The sequence below is a fragment of the Gopherus flavomarginatus genome, chromosome 2 (assembly GCF_025201925.1).
Source record: "Gopherus flavomarginatus isolate rGopFla2 chromosome 2, rGopFla2.mat.asm, whole genome shotgun sequence".
NCBI classification, from domain to species: Eukaryota; Metazoa; Chordata; order Testudines; family Testudinidae; genus Gopherus; species Gopherus flavomarginatus.
The window spans coordinates 227,328,824-227,352,996 of record NC_066618.1 but is presented as its reverse complement, the minus strand read 5'-3'; the positions used below and the strand labels follow the sequence as shown (position 1 = coordinate 227,352,996).

General features: G+C 39.3%; 1 protein-coding gene across 5 annotated transcripts in view; it reads right to left on the bottom strand.

Moving 5' to 3' along the window:
* Positions 1-2,899: 2,899 nt before the first annotated feature.
* SNTG1 (syntrophin gamma 1) overlaps positions 2,900-24,173 on the bottom strand; it is a 543,852-nt gene continuing 522,578 nt past the window's right edge. For all 5 annotated transcript variants that reach the window (XM_050942000.1, XM_050941999.1, XM_050942002.1 and 2 more), the window contains one exon: positions 2,900-9,468. In XM_050942000.1, the coding sequence (XP_050797957.1) occupies positions 9,310-9,468 (159 nt within the window). In that variant the 3' untranslated portion in view covers positions 2,900-9,309. The remainder of the gene's footprint in view (positions 9,469-24,173) is intronic.

Here is a 24,173-nt window from a genome sequence, read left to right as displayed (position 1 = left end):
GCCCTTTCGGCTCAAGGCCCCACCCTTCCAGGAGCCTGGAGATGGCCCCCATTCCAGTAAGTGTTAAATGTTACTTTCACCCTTGCCCGTTTGTGAATTAAGCAGCACACAAAGCCCAGCAGGGTACCTCCCCCATGCAGCTTACTGCTTATGGCAGGCCTGCACAACATGCGGCCCAAGGGTGGGGGGGGGTGAGTAGGCAAGTGGCGGGTGAGGGAGGGGGACTGAGGAGGCAAGAGGGCAGACAGTGGCGGGGAGGCAGGTGAGCTGGCGTCTGGCCCCAGCCCACCGCTGCTCCACCTCTGCCTCACTTTTCCCCTCCCCCCTGCTTCCTGCGAATCAGCGGTTCGCCTGAGAAGCCTGGGAGGGCTGAGAAACAAGCAGCGGCTTCGCGCTCAGGCCCGATGAGACGGAGCCAAGGTTAGCTGTGACGGGGGGGTTGTGGTTTGGGGGGGCTGGGCGGCACTGGGGCGGGTGTTTCAGCAGCACTGGGGGAGGGTTCGGCAGGGCGGGGATGTTTCAGCCCTCAGCTGTTTTCTTTGGAGTAATATGACCCTCGCTGCTTTACGAGTTGTGCAGGCTGGCTTATGCTGTGGGTACATCACAATGGCACAGCAGTTACATAAAGCAGACTTTTCTATGTCCTGGCTCAGCCTTTTATAATGCTGGCTTTCATCTCAGCACTATCCACCTGGTAAGCTCATCAGGCTCCCTACAGATACAAGTGATCCCTTTTGCCCTTCCAAACCCAAACTCCCCACTACTCTAACTATCAGGTGCCCTGAGTGCTCTAAATGAGCATGGTGCTGGCTTTCAATGGGCTCAGTTTATAGCTTCGCACAGCATCCTATCCCAAAATGCTTTTAAGTATTAAGTAAACGGCTCTTAAAGAATAAAACTCAGCTTTGGGAGAGTTCACGCCATGTCTACGTTCACTATGAAAAGTTGATGTAATGAAAGAAGCAATATTTGACAAATGGTGTTAAATACATTTTTCTCTACTCTTTGGAATATATTTGCGTGTTGATTTTTAATAACCTTTTCTTTGGTGGTGTTTTTTTAAGGCTTGCAAGGCTATTTATTTCTGCCCCTTAAGCGGGTGTCACTGTAGCAACTGGTGTAATAGGACACTGACTGCTGTTCTGTTACAGGTGTATTGACCTTTTGTAAGCCACGTCAGGTGAATGGGACCTGGAAGGAAAAAAAACAGTCTCTGGCCAGCATTTGTAGTCATGTCACATTTATTACTCCAAGAGTATGATCCTTATCCATGTTCCAACCTGTTTATACCAGATAAGAGGGCTGGAGCAGTACAAGAAGCTTCTAAAAGCCCCAGATCCAGGGATGGGAAAATTCTATCAGTGAAGGAACTGAGAAAGACAGCCACAAGCTGTCGTCCAAGGAACCTCCACCCCCCTCCCCCCAAAAAAGCAGTACTGCATGGGGGTGGGTGCCTCTTGTTGTCTCAGCCCCTGAAACAGCCCAGGATGTTCTAGGCACAAATGTGGCACCTCTTAAAGCTGCAGCACAGAATCTCATCCCAAATTGCTGAAATGGCCAAACACTGCTGTTGGAAGGAAGGAAGGGTGTGTGTGGGTGCGTGTGATTTTAAACACATTTTATCTCCTCCTATCCCTCTACCATCATTCCTCTGAAACAACCCCACTTCTTTCTCACCATTCCCATAGAATGCATGATTATTGTTGTTCCTACCCATTCCCCCCTTAACATTATGGACCACCAGGGTTTTTGTCCATGTATTTGTGTGCTGAGGTTGCACCCATGCACCATTTGGATTAGCATGACACAATCAAAAAGCCTCACCTGGCAAATCAGTGTTACTTTGGACAGTCAAGGTCCACAACCAGACTCTAAGGGCTAAGCTACACTAGAAGCACTAGATCGGCGCAGCTGCGCCAATGAGTGATGTAAGCAGGGCCGGCTCCAGGGGTTTTGCCGCCCCAAGCAGTCACATACAAAAAAAAGCCACGATCCCAATCTGCGACAATTCAGCAAGAGGTCCTTCGCTCCAAGCGGGAGCAAGGGACCCTCCGCTGAATTGCCGCCGAATACCTCCAGAGTGACCACCCCAAGCACCTGCTTGCTAAGCTGGTGCCTGGAGCCAGCCCTGGATATAAGTTATATCAACATAAGAAGTAGTGTAGACCTGCTCTAGGGCGCCAATTCATTGAGATACAAGAGCACCTTAACTCAAATGTTCAAAGTTAGGGTATTTGCTTAAATACCTTGCTGACTATAGTAAATCTTATCCATCTTTCACTTCTACGGGTCTAATCCTGCTCTCATTGAAGTCAGTGTTATATGTCTCCTTGATTTAAATGGTGCAAAATTCTATGAATTGAATTACTAGTTCACTTGGTGATCCAGTGATATAGTTAATAGCTATTAAATATGCAGAGAATCCCTGTACCACATCTGGCAGAGTGTGCATGCATGCACAAAGCCACAGTTAAGCACCACCCTCCTTCAGTCTTTGCATGTCTTTAACTCTTATGAAAGTCTATAGGAATTTCTCTTATGACAAAAAACAACTGCAAAACTGGGCCAAAAATATATGCATGTACTTAATAAAGTAATTCAAAACCACAACACCATGGCGATTAGTCATCAACAGTTTTGAAATAATATATGATCATGTAGGAAATCGGGTATGGTAATCTGTATTGGATGAACCATCAAGTTAACTCTTCCAGTATTAGGCTTTCAGGAGTAGTTTATTACCCCAGCATAGTTAGATATTTTGCTGGTCTCCTCAGACTTGTTTATAACAATACAACACACACTGAACAACTGAATACAAAAAAATAATTTAAAAAGTATTTATTTTCTATTTTTTCTGGTATGATCCATTACAAAAAGAAAACCAAAAAACCCCAAACAAAACAGAGATAAAATTTTATTAGAGGTACATTTATGATCTTAAACAACTATGTGACTTATGTTTGTCACACATACATAATCACAAACAGCCACAAAAACATAATTAAAATTAAATAAATAATTTGAATGGTTTCATCTTCATTTTAAAATCTTTAATATTTAGAAAATATATAGCAATTTCTGTTACATTTGTTCAGTCATTTCTTTCCATAAGAAATTAAAACTTACGAGATATACTGCAAATGCGCTAAGGGATAATAATATTTCAAAAATAGCATTTTTGGAGGTGTGGGAAAGTGAGACCGCTAATGATAATCAATTTACTGATTGTATATCCAGACTGTGCAACTTTTGCAATAGTCATTTCTTCAACGAATATACATATTTTACTTTAAATTTATATTCTTAGCATGTGAAGTGTTTAAAAGATAATATTTTATGCCTTTATGCTTGCTTTGTGCCCAATAGATATTTTTTCTTAATATATATTACATAAAGCAAGTTTTTCTAGAATATCTGGCTGGGATTTTTATTTGGAAGGTGTTGAAGCTGGAAGTCGTACATATTTCTCAGAAGTGCCAACTGATTATATTATCTGAAGGAGAATGGTTAGATTATACATTGACTCAGTCTATTTTTATCTAGATTATGGTTCAGTGAAGTTCTGTAATAATATACAGAATCCAAATAGAAAATATTTTTATTCCCTTGAGCAAAAGGTGATAGCTAACATGAGTTGAATGGTTGCTAGCGTTTGCCACCAATTATAGCACTATAATGCAGATAGCACAGGATTTTCCAGTGCTTTCAATAGAAGACAACTGCCACATCTCAGGTACCACTGCTAGAAAATGGTGACTTTTTAATGGAAACTTGTACACAGAATTTAGTTGACACTATAGGCCTTGATTCAGGAATGCACTTACCAGCATGCTTAAGACCACTCCGACTCAGGGAAGCTCTTATGCACATACTTGGCTTTAGTCGCTTTAATCTTAAAGTTAATCACATGCTTAAGCACCCTCCCAGAACAGAGACGCTTTTCTGAATCAGGACCATACTCCTTATTAAGGACAAATACTGTCCCCTCCTCCACAGGTACAGCGAGTTCAGTATAGCTCTTCCGCATGACAGGGATAGGAGCTTAGAAGGCCGCACAGGGGCTCTGCATGCTGCAGTGGTTCTGGGTGGGGTACGTTTGTAGCAGGGCAATGGCTGGGTGGAGCAGTATTACTTATTGCTCCTCAGATTTTTCACCTTGTGTAAAGGGAAAGAGGCCCATATTAGGCTCAAGCATTGGCTGTATTGGGATTCCACCACCACTCTGCAACTCTAAGCCAGTGAACTGTACAATATAATGTACAGTGACCACTATTAATACATCAGCATTTGCCAAATGGTTGCATGGAGTCAGCACACAGTTGCCCGAATTATTTCATATTTTAAGCAAAGGAAAAGTTATGGTATCATAGATACCATTGTATGGTAAGTGATGGATGCTGCCTTTATAAAGGCATCCACTGTACAGTCACATGATCTTATGCCTGTTTGTCATTTTGTTGGACACAAGATACATCTTAAGGCATTGGAGGAATTAACATAATTTGTTTAAAACTATACGCTGTAGACAGCCAGGGTATGTCGACAGTGCAATCAGGTGGTGTGAAGGCAGCACATAGACATACCTGAGCCAGCTTTGCTCTAGCTACAGAGGTAGCAGCATGAGTAACCATAGAAGTGAAGACAAGGCAGCATGGTGGTAGCTGCTTGAGTACATTCCCAGGGTTCTGGGTGGGTGGGGGTAGGCCATGCAGCCTCCCATGTGTTTTGGCTTCACTGCTATTGTTATTCAAACTAGCTTTGTTCTAGCTAGATCAAAGCCAGCTCGGGCATGTCTACTCATGCCACCATTATACCATCTGATTGCAAGGCAGACATACCCTTAGTTAAGGGAGCTGACACTTTTGTTCTGATCACAGTGAAGCCAAAGGGATTTTGACATTTACTTCATTGGGAGCAGAATAGGGCATTAAGGCCCCAGTCCTGCAAAGTCTTACTCACATATTTAACTTTATGCACTGTGAGAAGTCCTACTGATGTCAAGTTAAGCATGTGTAAGTCAGTTTTTTGGCATCTAACTCTAAATGATATAGATATAGTATATTATTATTTTACAGAATGAGGCTTATCATATTCCTAAGAATTCTGGTTTCATTAGTCCAAATTGGAAGCTAGAGGCTGGGTTTTCAAAGCGCTGAGCACTCATAGTTGGGGCCCTATTTGCAAAAGATCTCAGCTGAGTGCTAAATTCTTTCAAAAATCTGGTCCTACATTTGTAAATAAATTTAGGGAAGTGAAACATATAATTTCTTCACTCGTGAATTCCAGAACATTGTATCATCAGAATCTACAACACTTTTATAGCAGAATTACATCTATGCTATACCCCTGAAACATACCCGGCTATGGTTAACTCTGTTCAGGTCAATCTAAAATTTTCCATCATGACTCAAATCAAGTATTTTAACCTACAATTAACAGTTGTATATCTTATAAGATAACAGTAGACAAGGTACATATTGTGTAAAGAAATATTTTGATCAAACTAATTCCAAGGGTCAATGCCATAGATAGTACAACTCACATATTATTCCAAGAGTTTGGTTTTTTGTTTGTTTTGGTAACAGAAGGGTTGGTATTTAATTGTAACACAGCCTTTTCCCAGAAAATGATAGTTTCATTAGTTGTATATAGTTTTTATAGTTGCTTGGATGCACAGAATTATAAACAATTTAATACATCCAATGGTTTGAGTGTAATATTTCCTGTACTAATACTACTATACATACATTTTGCTGTTGGACATGTGTGCATGAAGTGATTAGTGATTAAAATGGGAGACTCATAAATGTATCCAAGTAGATGGCCCTTAAACACTTTTATAATATATTTCACATTTCTCATTACTTTTATAGGCTCTGTAACATATTAAAATTTGCCTCCCTTGGTCCCAGTGTTGACTTTCCAATTACCAGTTACCCCTCTCTAGGATGAACAACCTGACAGGCATATCTATTGCTGAATAAATTGGGAAAAGATTTATTTCCGTGACACTAGTATGCAATGGTGGGGTAGCCATGTCAATCCCAAGACACTAGAGAGACAAGGTGGGTGATGTAATCTCTCTTTCATTAGACCAACTTCTCCCAATAAAGAATATTATCCCACTCACCTTATGTCATTAGTATGCAAGTCATTCCTGTATTTGTATAGCAAGACAGAAATGCAGCCAGTGCTAATTTTATGACATTGTTTCAGCTTTTTGAAATACAAAATGCTGATGAATCCCATAAATCAGTTTAGATCTTCCAAAACAAGGAAAAATCCTGATTTCCAATTTTCACTGCAGCATCTGTTAAATATTCTATGCTTGTTACATGTGCAAAATTCCCACTGGTGATAATGGCAGTTCTATATACAGATTATGTAACAAATCTCCAGTGTAGATTGGAAGGGGGGATTTTGCCTTAAATATTTCACTGATCCTTTTCAGCACTATGTAGAATTATTTGATTTCAAATCACATTCTGCCACATGAAACTCTTCAAATCTTAGTGCTTTCACATGGAAAGCTATCAGTTATGCTTCATATATGGTGCTATATTCAGAGTTTTATATGAATTTAAAGAAAACCTCGTAAATTGTGCTCTCAGTTCCAGTAGCGGAGTCCTGTGTATAATGTGTACTGGTGTAAACTGAGGACAGATTTTAGCACAATATGTGTTGATTGGTTTTTAGTTCTGGTACCACCAACAATCTATTTATCTAGGTATTTATTTACACCATGACTGCAATATCTGAGAGCCATAATAATGATTTTTAAAAAGGGGGGCAGATTTGGGAACAGAGAGGCAGTAAAACTATTCTTAAAATAAAACTGGCCTCCTGTTTTTAAAATCATCATTTTTGCATTATAATTTTTCTGCTTGATGCTTTCTTGACAGGAAAAGAGGCCCAATTATTATGCTTAACCCCTGATATGTTTACAGTTTCAGATTCAAAACATCTGCAGTTCATATTATCTAAGGGCCAAATCCTGGGTCCCACTGAAATCCATGAGAATTGTTCATAGGTTTCAATGAGGACAGAGTTTGTCCTTCAACACAACAGTTGTTATTAAAAAATCGTTGTTTGCCAACAGTTACTGCACAAGTTGCTGAGATACGACAGTAGGGTAGTTAGTATGAGAAATAACCATGCTAACTATGTAAAATGTGCTGGCAATTTTTTGAATGGGGCAATCCCTGTAACTATACTTAATGTTCCTGGGAGTCAGGCAGCTACTGTGAGTCTCATGTGCAGACTTTCAAAAAGGTGGGTTTCCTCTTATGTGGGTAAAGCCAAGTGCTGGTGATAAAAATCATGCAGAGAGAGAGAAGCAAGCAGTCAGATATGTTCCAAACATTCATTTTGAATTGTGCCCTTTCTGAAAAAAAAAAGTTCCTCTAAATTTATATTTGAATATAAAATAATTATACATTACCTGGAACACTGATAAATTTAACCTGTCTGGCACATAAGGCAGAGCTATAAAAAATGTGTCCATAACCCTCACGCGATATGTACGTTGGTAGCTGATAGAACGCATGGAGGATTCAGACCCTGATCCTGCAATTTCTGACACATGGATGGATCCCAGCATATCTGCAAGGGTCTGCCCATACATTTTAAATTGAAGGACTGGGACCCAAATGTAGAATTGTTACTTTATAGTCATACTAAAATATTTAAGTTTTTTTATTTTTAACTGGCTGAATCCTTTTACAAACTTGGGAACTCTTCCTTTTCCTCCCCCAATTGCCACCCAAACATATTCCAGAAATAACAAGAAACAACAGAATAATGATTAGTATTTAAAACATTATACACACGCTACAGCTGCAGCAGGCTATTTTTCTTTTTGCAATAAAATTCATGTGTGTTACTGTAGGTGTATAAATATTTGATTCTTTTGAGTTATGTGGTCATGTTTTAAAAAAAACCCTCAATTTACTAGGTTTCAGCTACATCACAATAATATTCCCAACATTTGACCATGTTCATACATCTGCTAGTTCAAAATTAAAGTCAGTTGCAAAAATGATATTCAAGTAATGTATCTTTGGATGCATGGAGAGTTCCAAATTTACTCCTTGAGCTTTACATTCATCATGAAATGAGGCTCTTAGAATAATATGTACAATATGTAGTCCTGGATTATGTCATATTTTAACTACAGAAAGCTATTGTGTATTATGTCAATTATTCTAGCTTTGCAGTTTATTTAATTTGTTCCCATCTTAAACTAAATAAATACATAAATAAAAAGGAATAATGTCATTTAATTGGTAAGAATTCAAGGTGTGGAATCATTTTTCTAGTGTTACTGCTAGTGCCTGTTTTATTAAGAGCCTGAGTGGAACAGAGTTCTTGCCTCCTTGCTTGTGATATGAAATCAACATTACATACTGAAACAATGTGTTAGATGTACAATGTCTGAAACAAAATTCAATACTAAGGTTTTGTATACAAATACCCTTAGATTACAAGACCTCCTTACCTTTAAAACAGGAGAATGAACAAAGCAACCATTGTACCAGATCCGTCACTCACTTGTACTTAATTTATAATTGAAATCAAATTCATATCCCACCTATTTTGACTTGAAGAGGGTCCTGTGTCTGTAAAAGTTTCTCCACTATATTTGTCTTTATGTGCTAGACCAATATGGCTATAACTTTATCATTACAATTAGAACAGAATGACAACAAAATAAACAACAATAGCATGTTTCCATATAGGAAAACAGTATGAAATTACAAGAGTGTGTAAAGTGCTTTCTTCTTTGAGGAGATACTTACACAAATGCCCTTTTATGCTTATCTCCTTGTTGTCACAAACAATATGCCTCTTGCTTGCTGTTGTGTCATTTATACTATTATGCTATTGCCCTATGTTTATACTCAGAGCTTTGTATGTTGTCATATAAAAACATCTGAAAACAAGTAAATGACAATTCTAATTGTGTATTATTACAGACAGCTGAAAATTTTATTAAATACTTAAGTGCTTCACTGTGTTATTTGTTTTCCTTTTGCCTCCAGTGTTGCTTAAAGCACTATGTAAGTACAAATAGATCATACTAAAAGCACATCCATCCTAATCCAGGGTTTCAGCTAGGATTATTTACTGGAGTTGCAGAACAGAGATGAATGTATGATCCCATGTGACCATTTTTCTGCTGAAACTGCAGCATGGCTTGCCTCTTGGATTGGTTTCCATGTTCGCAGTCCCCAAAGGTCTAAATTTGATGAATATTTATACATTGTTATGTACTTTTGGTAAGTGGCAGTGCTGAAATGCAAGATGTCAAGTAGTATACTTTGATTTGCCAGTACCAGAAGTTGTGGCAACAGCAGATGTGGTGGCTTGACTGCCTACATACAATGGGTCCAAACAAGCCACTTTGGCAGCGAAGAATGAGTGGATGCAGTGAAGGACTGCAAACAGATTGGAAAATTCCAACTCCTGAAAGTGAAAGCAAAGAGATTAAACATAAGAGACAAAACAATATATCATAGTCATCCCTATTACTGATCTTACATAAGTGGTCTTAATTGTATGACAGAAGGTTACTAACATGGCTGGCTTTCTTTCTCATGGTGGGAAGTTGAACACTGAACGTGCTCCATGCACAAAAGAATTGTGCATTGTGGCAAATATGGTTGAATTTCTGAGTTGAATACATTCAAAATTCCCACTGAAATGTAAAGGTCCATCTATTTCAATGTAAACAAAAGATGAAAAAGAGAACACTTTGATGGCTTCTTCTTTTTTCCATGTTGCCAAGCAATATATAGGGTCCATTTACAGACCATTTATTCTGTCACTCTAGATGGTATTTCTAGGGTGCTAGAATAGATTTTTTTTAAGAATGCTGAGAATATCGTAGAGTCAACAAAAATTGCCAGATCCCCCAAAGTGACCGCTTGTCGTATTTTTAAGACTGTAATTTTCTTCTGTCCTTGACATTGAGGTTTTTATATAGATTTTTTTTGCCTTGAGTAATTCAGTGAAATATTTACAACCTTGTGCAAAATGTTAGGGAACAGCCTGAAAGTAGAAACCCCAGCTGGGAGATTGTGCAGTGATGTAATAAATGGGTGGGTCTTCGTTAATCTCTGTAAAAATCTGAGCAAGTATCTTCTGGCCATGCTCAGAAGTGAATATTTAATTGCTCCAGGGTTCTTTCTCAACTCCCCAAACCACTAATTCTCAATTGCAATGACTAAGTTCATGCCAAGTTTCACACATCTGCCATCTGTGCTTTATTTAAAAAAAAATCTGTTCAGAACGTTTTTTGTTTTTAAACATTGGAAGAGGTGAATTTTCACCACTGTGTCAGAGACTTTACTCTCATTTTCCAACAAAAAATTATTTTCAGACGGAACCCAAGGATGGAAATTCAGAAAGCTCTGAGCATGAGAAAACAGGGCATTGTCATTGAAGCTGCTTTGCAACAGGAACCAACACTCACTATAATAAAGTAGCGTTCCATTTCTTTTTCTACCTCTCCTTCTGCAAGTACAATTAAATTATACCTAAAACTTAAGCACAGAAACCAATACTGCACTGGAACCTATATTGATACCAGGTATTATGAGTACAAAGCAAATAGTTTCCCCTTGTTTTTCTCAACAGACTAAGATTTAATTTAATTTAATATGTAATTAGATATTAAATCTAATATTATAGTCTGAGGATTTTTCAAAGCAATTCAGTAATCTTACTAGCTGAATGTTCCTATACACTTCATAATTATCATTACTGGACGTTAAATTTTCAGTGCATTAGCGTAAATATCAGTTAGCACAGGTGTTTCGGTAATTGCAACACACTGGAAAGATTCATCATTCATGGACCTCAAACCTGTGAGGTTCATTGCGAACTTGTAAATAACTCAGAAGTTTCACCACAAAAAGAAAGCCACCTCCATGAGAGGCATACAGCTCTTACTGGTGATACTTTTGTGGCGATGTGCAAGTGAAGACACATTCTTTCTGTTTACATAGCTTTTAGCCTCCTGAGGATACCCCACAGTGCTAGGTGACCCCTCTAGCCAGCAGCTCTGCTGCTCTGTTGCCAGGTAAACAGACATCTACCCCTCTCCCTGTAAAGCCCCAGGAACTTTGAAACTCTCCTTCCTATTTTCTTGGCAAGTGCTCACTTATCTGGCGAGGTGACTATGCCTGCTCCATGGAGCAAACGATCCCCTGCTTAGAGCAATGCTGAGCTATGGGAGCATGTCCGTGTTTGGGGAGAGGAGGCTGTGCAGGGACCAGGTTGCCCCGCCACCACTTCCCCCCCCTTCCCATAAGACCCATCATCAAACTGGAGAGACCTGCACTGTGGGATAGCTGCAGGGACGGCTCTAGGGATTTTGCCGCCCCAAGCACGGCAGGCAGGCTGCCTTTGGCAGCTTGCCTGCAGAGGGTCCAAAGCCGCGGTACCAGTGGACCCTCAGCAGGCAGGCTGCTGAAGGCAGCCTGCCTGCCACCCTCGCGGCAACCAGCAGAGTGCCCCCCACGGCTTGCCGCCCCAAGCACGTGCTTGGCATGCTGGGGCCTGGAGCTGCTCCTGAATAGCTGCCCTGGAGTGTTCCTCTCATCCTTAGTGAAACTGCTGCTAATATAAACACTCTCTGATGCCTAAGAAATTGAGTACATAAACTAGTGCTTTACTTTTACTGGTTCCCTATCACTGGTGAAACTTACAGCACAAAACTCTGCAAGTGTAGACATACCTAAAGAATCAGTGACTAATTGCCAGGTAAGTGCATTTGCAACTTTACGTGAACGAGCACTAGGTACTTACACTGATCACATAGACTAACCCTGATGAGTATTGCTCTAAGAATGCCCAGTAGGATATAATAATTACTATCCCTTTAAATAAAATGTAACTAGATCTGAGTTACTGTATTGACTAATTTTAATCTGCTAATAATTCACAGATAGCAACATATGAAAGCTAATAGCAGTTACCTGGCTTACTGTGGAGAGACGGGCAGAATTACTGGGCAGAATACAATAAAACACTAACACTTGTTTTCAAAAATATTAAATAGGTGGAAAGGCTAGGACTTGAGGCTTTTTCTTACTTAAAAAAATATTTTGTGATAATCCAGGGAAACCATTTTTTAGATTACAAAAGGGATTGGTAAAATTGACAGATAATATTTTCCCAATGGGGAAGTGTTCACCCAATAGTCAATGTGAACTAAAATGAGAAAACTGCAGAACCTGGGCTGAACTGTTTAAAAAGAATAATGTGAAAAAATCTGCAGGGAAGGCCACTAAAGCAGAGTTCAAGAGACACATACTGGTACTCTGGTTTCTGGGGAAAGAAAGAATTGGGAAGTATAGCAAAGAACTGGTAGGTGATGTTGAAAGCAATGAAAAATGTTCAATTATAGTGGGGACCAGATGGATTTTTCTTGTTTTTTATACTTCTTTCATGTAAGGCACTGCTGTGATTTTAGACTACACCTCAGAACAAGTTACGATACAGAATCCTGCATAATGCGCTCAAAAGATATGTGGTTCTACAAAGTTGATAGTAATCTATTAAAACATTTCTATATGCTAGAAAACACAACACTAGAAATGTTTTGTGAATGAAGGATATACAATTCAGTCACCAAAAGCATATGAGCGCTAATTTTTTAAAAGATCTAAGTATCTTTAATAATGTACCATTTTATGCTTTCAGAAGCAAGTCCCCTATATATAGCTTTGAGGTATGAACTGCACCGTTCTTATCAATGGGTACTAACTCAGATATAAAGAACAATAGTTCAAAAGGTAAACATTGTTAACTGTTTCACTGCTCAACAATGCATGTAAAAAAGGCGAAAAAAGTATCTTCTTATAGAGATACAAAGAGAAAATTAATAGATGAAGACCTATGGGATTTTCAAAACAACCCAAGTGACTTAGGTGCACAACTCCCATTGAGTTTCTATGGGATTTGTGCCCATAAGTCAAATAAGGGCCATTGAAAACTCCACATTTAAACCCCTGAAGGAAAAAAGAAAAACGTACATGAGGGACATATCAACATGCAGCTACCTGGCAGTGATTTCCTAGTTAGGGTTGAATTTTAAAATGTGCTTAAAATGGGATAAAATGTTTGTGATTTTTTAAAAGGAGGTCGCCGATTAGTGTGAAATGTCATACAGGATTAGTTTTTATGTCCTATGTAGTGTGTGTTTATTAATAATGTATTAATAAGAAGTCTTTGAATTTTGACTCTGGATGAATTTTTTGCTTGACAATTCTTTTCATTGGTGACTAAAAGCTCTTTAAAAGTTTGTCTATCTACACAAAACTTGGTAAAGATGTGTATTCTTAATAGATGTAGTACAATGGGCAGTTTTTGTTTGTTTAAAGATTAGGGTGATCTTTATCTATTGTTCACATTGTAATTAAAGATGTATGCACTGTGCACACAAACCTGATTGATCAGTGCTGAAGGCACACAAACGTGACTGGTGAGAGGCACAGATTCATGCAAGCCTCACTGATGGAAACAGGAACACATAAAAACTTCTCTATCGGGAGCTATATTTTGCTGACTGATCCCTTCCTAAGAGAGAAGAGTTGATATGCAGCTGCTGCCAGATGAAAGTCACCTAACAGTACTTGTCCATCCACAATTACACACCTTACTGTTACCATAACTACTGCTCGACACAGACTGAGCACCTCAACCTTAACTTTACCCTCCTACAGATGCCAGCCTTCCATTTATCCCTCTACTAAATGACCTTTTCCCAATACAACCAACTACTACACCAAACATCCATCACTTCTATGGAAGGGGAAAATCTAATTTGGTAACAAGGTGCGTGCAAAAGAGTGAAAGCAGAACAGAAATTACACAGAACTTGCACAACAAACAAAGTAATTGGGATAACTCTCAGAGTAAATATATCAGAGGGGTAGCCGTGTTAGTCTGGATCTGTAAAAGCAGCAAAGAGTCCTGTGGCACCTGATAGACTAACAGACGTATTGGAGCATGAGCTTTTGTGGGTGAATACCCACTTCGTCGGAATATAAACTGACAGGGCCAAGTAAAAGAGAAGATAACACTTGTCTCAAGTGTGTAAATGTATATTTATGGACTGAAGCATCTGTTATTTTATGAATATTAATGACATGGTCAATAAACATCTTCTCTTCTTTCAAACACATAGAAAGAAGTCTTGTGTAGGTTGATTTGTTTTCTAAAATCTGATTTCAGTCTCTCTCTCTAAAAAACTGGCATTGTATAAAGAGAATGACTTACAAAATTGTTTTACTGTGAATTTGATTATTTTTAGGCATCAGTGGAGAAGACAACAACACTGACTAGTAGCCAATTTTTTGGAGAATACCACTGTGGAGGACCACGTTAAATACTATGTTCAATGGCACCTTACATGCTATAAGAAGTGCATCCATAAACTCATCTGGCAAGGTTGGAGAGGAATTGTGTCAAGCACCTGGAAAGAGATGAAGATTCCGGGATGAGTGCCAGCTATGGGTGAGATTCATCTTATACTAGGTCCCATGGCACGTTTCAAGAAGAACACCTGCTTCTTCTGCCAGAAGCCTAAAGGCATCAATTAAGCACAGTTTCAAGACAGGAGAGAAACTGTAGGAAGCAGTCACTCTTAATGAGAATGTCGCATGAAAAGTAAAGTTAAGTGGGTGCATTGACTCAAAAGATGCCCACACATATGACCCTGCATATCACATCAAATGCTATACCAAGACTGTGCGTAATGTATTGCATGAAAAGGTAAAAGGAACAGAAACAAATACTGATTTTACTGCCGCAAACTGTGTGACTCAGCTGGAGTCAAGGCTCTAATGGATGGGAAAGCGGTGGCACTGGCTGGTGTAGAGGCTAAGTACAGAGAAATAGCTTCTTTGAATGGAATTGAAGAGGAACAAAATGTGAGGGATCATGGTCCTCAAACCCAGGCCAGGCTCAGACCACAGCTGCCTCCCAGCAGTTCACCTGAACTAGTGCAGTAGGAGGCCAATGAAGCTCTAACTTGCAAAGGCCACCTGGCCACAAAGCTCCTGACTTGGAGGAAAGTCCAGCTCCACCAATTTGCTGGGATGCTCTTCTTAAACCAGAAAGAGGCACAGGAAGTTGCCGAAGCAACTAGGTGAATCCTTGACTGGCTGTTACTACAAACCCTGCCTACCTGCCCGACTCCTGAGCCATGCCTGTTCCTGGTTCCTGTCCTCCTTATTCCAGACCCCAATCTGTTCCTGGCTTCTGCTTTCCTGCCTCACTTCAAGCCCCTGCTCCTATGCTGTACCCCTGACTCTGGCTTTGACTCCTGACTTGGCACCAGACTCTATCTTTGACCTTCAGCTTGGCACCTGACTCTGACCCCAGCCCTGGCCCTGACTCTCGTTCCAGGCACCTGACTTGAACTATTAGGCATGACTGACCAAACCCAGTCCCTGCAGAAAGGCTCTTAAAGCACTTATTGAAGATGAACTGTGGGACAGAGACATACTTTTTAGCAATCCTATTTGCAGAAATCAATCATAGCACATTCTTAAAAGCTGAAAAAGATGTGTCACCATCAAAAGCAGAAGAACGCGCCAATGTCAACAGTAATATGAACACTCTGTTTGCAGCTGTTACATTTTTATGAAAAAGCATTTTGTCCTGCAGTATGTGGGAGTTTCAGGGCTCCACAGCTGATGCCAAACCTGAAAAGGACCTGCACTTCTTCGCTAAGTGGTGTATTGGTGACTGCAGTGACCTCAGCACTGGCAAGTACGACAGAAAGGAAGGGGAGCACAAGGATGCCACTTTGTCATGAAGCCTCATGTATGAGTGCTTGAGTGAAAGGCAGGTTTCCAACACATACACAACAAAGGTGCACTGTACGTGTCATCTTCCTGAGTGGCTATTAGTTTAACAATTCATTCCAAAACCCAAAGCAAATTCCTCATGCAGCTGATGCACAGCATTGGCTTCTCCATTGACTATGATGACAAAATACTTTGCCTGGAGACTGAAATTACAAAAAAAGGTTCTTCACTACGTGGCACTGCATGAAAGGTTGTACATTCCCCCAGACCTTGTCAAGGGTAGGTTTATATTTTGTGCTGCTGATAACTTAGATATCTTAGAAGATACAGCAAATGGCAAAGGTACCCTTCATGCTACTCTTATGGTCAGCTATCAGGAGCATACAAAGGGGGACCATCCGAACCTCAAGTGCTGTCTGGACCAGCAAAGAACCATTCCTTGAAGAAGCTTCCTGACTCACTTACTTTCCCACCAAGGTCTAAAAATTCTGAAGCCAAGAAATCCAGTTTTCAATGAAGCAGCAGTCAAATAGACTATAGTAGATCTTTCTACATTCACTAACCTTGACCTAAGCTGGTTATTGTGCAAAAGTGTGATATGCACCAGTCACAAAAAAGGCATTGAGCACAGTTTCAGCTGAAGAGAGGAAAGACATATCCGAAAATGATGTAGGCACCCAGGACACAGCATAACCCACCATTTCAGGAGATCTGTTGGGACTGTTAACTGGGATTTGAACCTCACAGAACTGGAAGGTTTTAAGAAATACTTTTGTGCTTGAGATGTAACCAGATATTCTGAAATGATTGCCTGGTACTTCACTGGCATAAGAGGTGTAGAAAATTCTGTAGAAAGGAAATAGTGGAGGAATTTCAGAAAGGATGTTGAGTTGTTAAAAGGTTACCAGTTCCATTCTGTGTACTTGGTTACTTCATTCAGATAAATGAAAATTGCTGGGGTTTTGGTTGGCACAACCCAATATCCAAATCCCCTCTCCCAGTTTTTACTGACAACCCCAGAACTACATTGAATTTTGAATGAAACATTAAGCTTGGGTGAGATGACGTCCCCAGAAGTAACAAGGCACCACCTAGATTCATTAGGTGCTATTAAATGCCAGTGAGGGGCAATTTTAACTCAGGTAAGGAGTTCCACAAGTTGACTGTGCGCTGAGTGAAGAAGAACTTCCTTTTATTTGTTTTAAACTTGCTGCCCATTAAATTCATTTGGTGACCCCTAGTTCTTGTATTATGGGAATAAGTAAATAACTTTTCCTTATCCACTTTCTCCACATCACTCATGATTTTATATATCTCTATCATATCCCCCCTTAGTCTCCTCTTTTCCAGGTTTTCAGTCCTATGTGTCCAGGCTAACTTCCTTAGGACTACCAAAGATCAATGTCTTTTTTTATGTAGGCTATGCATCCCTTTGGCAAAGTATAATTTTAAAAAAGTTGAGTCCCCCCTGCCATGCCGCAGAGGGTAACAACACTGGAATTATGATTTGTAGATTCTTACAAATCAAATGGCACCTCTCTTTTCTTTCTATCTCTAACTTGCTCATAGAATTAAATTTTACTACATTATGCTCTCAGTATTACCAGGGTAGGTTTCCCTTGCCCCTACCATCTGAGCAGCTGTGTTCCCCATTCCATACTTATTGTTTTGTCCCAAGAGTCAAGATGACCTCCAGCTGTTCGTCCCTTCCTATTGACTTCCCATCCCCCTGTAGATTTCTCTGTAAATGGTCCTACTGTTGTTTTGCTTCCATAATGCTAAATTTACATTGGAGACAGGTAGATGGCTACCTTCACTCCTGTCTGGGAGAAAACCTGTTTGTCTCTTTGTTTGGTCACATAATATCAACGACTATCCACAATTCCTCATATAGTGATAATACATAACCTTTCACAATGATATTAATCACCAGTGAGTCACCAGCTTTCATAAAATACCTTATTTGATACACTTTTATAACACAGTAATATTGTATACAACCTGTTACTTATTCTTTGGTGTTCAGGCCCCCTATTCTCCCCCAAGCTATCTGGACCCTGATTATCATGGTCCCTTCTTTCTAGGGCCAACTTTATGAGGACTTATAAGGAGTTCAAACAAAAATAACAGTAGCAAAACAAAGGCAGCACTACAACTAAGAGTCTCATCATGCAGACCTGTGGGCATAGCTCCAGCTGAGCCCCTCCTTGCTACCTCTCAGGCAGTCCTTTATGTTTCCACTGCTCCCGCTAACAGGTCAGAAGTAATTGGCTGTGGCATTAAACTGTTAGGGTCAGGCCTAGGTAGTGGCCTTTTTCCTGTCTCAGAGTTTTATAACAGAGATGTTGAAAAAGGGGGCCCAACTCATCACTGGCAAGTTTGGATGCAACTCTTTTTACCATATACACCATTAGTAATTTGGGCCATTGAAGTGGTCTTACTTGCACATATACAATATTGGTGTTAAAACAAAACAAAACAAAGGTAAGCTAAAATTTCCTACTAGTTATATTACTCAGTTTCTGTTTTACGTGCTATGCAGAAGAAGTAGTATTAATTGTAGATCACCTCCTCTGCTAACTATACTCACAAGTATAATATAATTGTAAAAATCTAGGCTTGGATAATAGTGGCAACAAAGGCAAATGACAGAATACACACAAAAGAACCAAGATAGTCTATAGCATTGATTCCTAAACTTTTCGGAATCATGCCCCCTTTCTAAAATTTGAGAAACCCTCACACCCCCCACCTCTCCTTTACCATCATCCGACTCCTCTTTTAACAAATTCAATTTGTGATTTAAAATTAAGAACACAAAAAACTTGGTATAAATTTTTGTATTTAAAATTAAAAATAAGCACAAATAGTTTTTTCTTGGCACAAAAAAATAATAAAAAATTAATTTAAAATAAGAAATAACATAAAAAAATTTCATGTGAAGGATGATGCTGCATTTTCTTCACGAGTTGGGAAATCCTAGGTTTGAAAGATGAAAGTGCGCAAAGCAAATAGTTTTCGACATCCAGTCGATTCCTTCTTTTCATTTTTATTATGACTGACCTTGAAAAGCTTTTTTTTCACAGAGGTACGTAAATGAAAAAGGAAGAATAATACGCAGAGCTCCTTCTCCAACTTTTGGGTAAATTGGGAAATATTTTATCCAAAATTCCTCCAGGCTTAGGTTTTCAAAAATATCTTTCACACTTGAATTGTATTTCATTTTGAGTGCTTGTTTTTGCAATATTTCTGGCAATGAATCGACATCAATGTTGAATGGATTACATGCTAATTTATGAATGGAGGTTGCCAGAAAAGTTGTCTGGAAAATAGCGGATGAATTCATAAGTAAGACAGTCCAGATGAAACACAATTTTGTTCTTTGCATCCTCTTTACAAAGTTCTTGGAAACTTCCATTTTCAGCAAGTGATTAAAATATTGGAAAAGATGAAAAGTTAGGCGTCTGAGCTTACATTTGACATTTCCAAAGCTTGATTTTTTTCTGTAAATGTTTTGATGGCATCATGGTGCGCTACCATGTTTGCAGCATTGTTCCCTTGCAGCTTCAAACTGAGACTGTTCGAAGATTAAAAAATGTCCACGAGGTATGCCAGTGAAAGTTTAAATGTTTGGTCCATAAATGCACGATATATGTCATCTTTCAGTTCAAATAATCTTGAAAGCATGTTCCCTTTGGAAAGCCATCATACCTCCGTGTGAAACAAAAGAATTTTATGATCCGCTACCAAATCCATGCAAAGAGCTGCAAAAAGTCTCATATTTAAAGTGCTGTTCTTCATAAAATTGACAACTTTGATGGCCAAATTCAATGAGTCACATTGGTCATCTGGAAGGGTTTTAGCAACCAATGTTGGTCTGTGTTTGATGCAGTGACATGGTTACAGCTGGATTTTTTTCTTTCACCAATGTCACAAATCCAGAGTGAGAGCCAAGCATCGCTGGAGCACCGCCTGTGCATATACCAACCAGTTTTTCCCATGAAAGTCCATTTTCTTCAAAAAAGTCAGAAACTGTTTTCATAACATCAGAAGCCTTTGATGTGGTAAACAATTTCTTCGAAAAAAGCAGTTCTTTCACAGTTCCATCATTAATGAATCGAATATAGATAAGCAACTGACAGCATTGTGCTACATCAGCGGTATCATCACATTGAATTGCGAAAAAAGAAGAAGCTTTCACTGCCTCCACAACTTGAAGTTTTAGATCTTTTGCCATGTCATTGATGCGAAGTTTCACGGAATTATCGGAAAGCAAAATTTCCGATATTTTTTTCTTGGTTTCGGCACCAAACACAGTATCAGCTGCTTCCAACAAGCAAGGCTTTACAAGAGTTTCACCTATTATGTGCACTTTCTTGGCTTTAGCGATGACAGTTCATAAGATGCTTCTACCAACTTTAGACGACGCTTACTGAAAAGCTCCAGTAGTGTCCAGCTTAATGCGTTTTAAATTTTGAAGTTTAGCAGCAAAAAACTCTTTTGGTTTGCCTTTCAAAGCGCTGTGGTTCTTTGTCAAGTGTCATTCAAGACGACTAGGTCTCAAGGCATCATTGCTGAGAACTGTGTGGCATACTATGCATTGAGAATGATTGATTCAATTTTTTTCCACAACGGTGAAACCATACTCAATATAGTCTTCATCGTACTTCCTTTTCTTAATCACAGCCATAATATATTAATAAAAACAATCTATAAAAATAATTTTCCTGATTCATGAATAATAATGGATGCAAGTTAATTTGAGTTATTGCGAATGTTTATTTACTACTACTATTATGTACAGATGCGTGCTGCCCTATATATACCCACCATCAGTCTGGCAAGTAGCCGTTCTTGCACTGTGAGTGGTGGAGGTAACCACTCCCATGATAAAACAGTCTCGAACACTCTCATGAGCGAGCTAGAGCATTTTTAAAAGTTCCATCGCTTTCTACATCATTCTTCGGCCTCCCTACCCACTGAAACAGCACTCCTACACATCGAAAGGCAAAAAAGTAAAAAATATTCGCATTTCCTGATATGAAATTTGAAAACACTGCAGTTATATACTTTTATTTATAGTTGTATTTTTATTATTGTACTTTATGTTATCCCTTTACTCTTGTCTACTTATATTCATAATCAAAAACAAAAAGATTCTTAATACTTTATTATAGTTAAATAATATAGGCCTGTAACTGGACAATGTTATCAATAATTATGATGTACACAGAATATGTATAATATATTGTCTGTTGGTCTATTAAATAAATAAATAAATAAATAAATATTTTTTTTATCCTGATAAAAAAAAATTTGTTATGAAACTTTCACAGCCTAGTGCCCCCCTTGGAATTTCTTCATGCCCTCTCCCCCCAGTCTGGGAACCGATGGTTTATAGTATACAGCTTATTTTTATCCCCACCAGTATGACAAGCACTTCAATGGGTATATTCCCCATCTGAATGTTGAGTGATGTGAAGTTCTGTACTAACATTATACATTTGTGCTTTTACTTTACAGTGCAGAAATGTAAGATACATATTATTTACTTAGTATATGTTAAAAGTAAACCTCAGAAAACAATATCAGAATTTTCTCCTTTGTATTAGTTCATCATTTCTTTACAGAACTGAATTCAAAGGAGAAATGCAATGCCTTTTGAGGTTACAGCTGCCCAGTGATTGCATTGACACCCAGGAAGCTCTCGCAATGGACAACAGGGATAATAAGGAGCCCCTATGCATGCACACCCACAAATTTATAACTTAGAGGGAGGAGTAGGCTCCACCCTTGTTCCTCTTCCTTGTTTCATCTCCTGATTTTCAGGGATTGGAGAAAGTAAAGAGAATCCTGTGCTTCATAATTTCCCAAGCTGACAGCTCTATTTTGTAGCTCTTGTTCAGGAAAATCCTATTTAGCTGCTTGGATCTGTGCAGTCTTCTCCAGCTGAGTGACAGCTGGGAAATAGCCAGTAGGAATCGTAGCCCCTGGAGGGTATCTGTGATTAATGTTGCCCTTCAGTGGGTTTCTCATCAGGAGACACTTAGGCTTTGCCTTGCCACCCCTCAAGGGCAGGTGGCTTCTTCTAGACAAGGCTCCATCAACACTCCAGTATTTGACCTATTAATGGATTGATTATTCACAGTAAAATTGCTAAGGACTATCAAGAAACAAACTATCAAGAAACAACTAACAAACTGACCAAGAAAAAGCTACAGTACAGAGGCACTAAATAAAAGTAAGCCATATTTGCATGATATTTGTGCAGAGTAATGTAAATGTTAAAATGTATGTTAAATGATTTTTCCAGGTGAAAAGAAGTATACCTTCTAAAGCTGTAACTAAATCTATAGCACATGGTGATGTGCACCTCAAAGCATGCTATTTTGCATTGTGTTAAGTCAGGCATGAAATACACTATAAAAACACATCCAGTAGCACTATAAAAATATTAGGTATCAGTATCACTGAAGGACTTTCCATTGTCACACAGGAATATAAACTCTGGTGATGATTCAGTTTTTTAAAAAAGGTTGACTTTGATGAATGGGTGCTGTTCTACATCTTCTGGCAGCAAGTTGTTTTCATAGCTTTTTCTAACATTAACAGTGATAGTGCTACATATTCCACCAAAATATAAGAGAACTGCTGGACAACACAGCAGGTTATAGTGCAAAAATGAAAAGTGAATAGTTATTTAGATTTCTTCAAAATGTGCTCACCCACAGCTCTGGGAATATGTATAAAATATTAACAAATTCATTCATGCATTGGGTTAATATCCATGAGCTAATCACTCTGAAATTCTCCTCTCTCTAGACTCAACAAAGGCTCCTGGTCTAGGGGCTTCTGGCTTCTGGTCTAGAGGATGATATCACGCATGTACTATATGCCACAGCTCACAGAGCTGTGAGGTCATGATTCACGGCCCATGGAACAATGCCTACAATGGAGTGAAGCAAGTTTGAGGACACATTTGGGTGAGGTGAATCTCAGTCTTGGTTTAGTGAGGGCTTGCCCACTGAGATTCATATCAAGCACTCTCACATAGGTCCCCGGCTATGGAGGTGAAAAGGAATTAGGGCGAAGGGGAAAAGAATGGCCACATCCTGTTTGGAACATTAGCCGAGACTCAGAAATGGATCCTGCATGAGAGAGGGAAACAAATGAGGCTCAGATCTATGTATAAGTATGCTTTAGCAGGCTGCCTCACTCTTCATCTGCTTTCATGGAGTGAGTGGGAAGAGGATTGTCTCAGCTCCACTGATTGTACAAAGATGTGGGGGAAGACCTATACCTTGTCCTTGCTACCTCACTACTGCTGGGGAAGGCTAGAGTGAGGAAAAACAAATATTGTGGGTAAGGACTCCAAAGTTGTGGGTTTGCCCTCAGGCCACCTGGTCAGTACACCTGGATGGCTACCCTGCCACACAGGAGGAAGTAAACTGTGCCCTTTAAAGGGCAAATTACTCCCTCTACTGTGCAGCCAGGGAGCTCCAGAAGGAATTGGGTCTGTCTGAGGCATAATGCTTCCCTATGCTTCTCCTGGAGTGGTGTGGATCTGAACCTTCCACAATGTAGGGCTGTGCCTAACAGGCTGTTTAGCCCTTAGTAAGTGAGGATGGCCAGGAATATTCAACATAATCGTTAACACATGCTGCGGAGAATTCCCATGCTCTGACTCTAATGAAGTCTGCCACACAGGACATGAAATACAGGCTTATAAACATTTCTGAAAATTTAATCAACAATTCCCGAGTCTTAAACTAGTCAAACACCACGCTCTGTAGCCAGGTAAGCAACAAAATAATGAGGCCCAGATTGTGCCACCTTTGTTCATGCTGACTTTGATGGGCCTATTGCCAGACTAAGTTATATTTTAACATGAGTAAAGGGAGGAAGAATCTGGCTCAAAATTATTAAACTGTAAGTTTGGTTTACAGTCATCATTTGACAAACACTCTGAATTGTGCTGGAGACTAGCTCTGTCAGACGATCTACATTTCTTCAAGTAAGTGCCACAGTTCAAACATGAACAAGCCAAAATTGTTCACTCTATCCCATACAAATGCCTTAGTGCCTGCCAGTGTTGAAATACTATGGGATTCTTTAATATAAACTTCATGCTATGATCTGTGTTATGCTTCGATCATTAGGAGCAAATAAATACAATAAAACTAGCAGACATTTTCTTCCATTTTACTGTATTGAGAATGTGCAGACATGATAAAGTGAAAACATTATGAAGCAACAAGGAAATTTAATAACATATAATAATGATGATAATAAATTAGGGCTGGATTCTGTCACCCTCATCTAAATGAGTAACATCTTATGCTGTGAAGT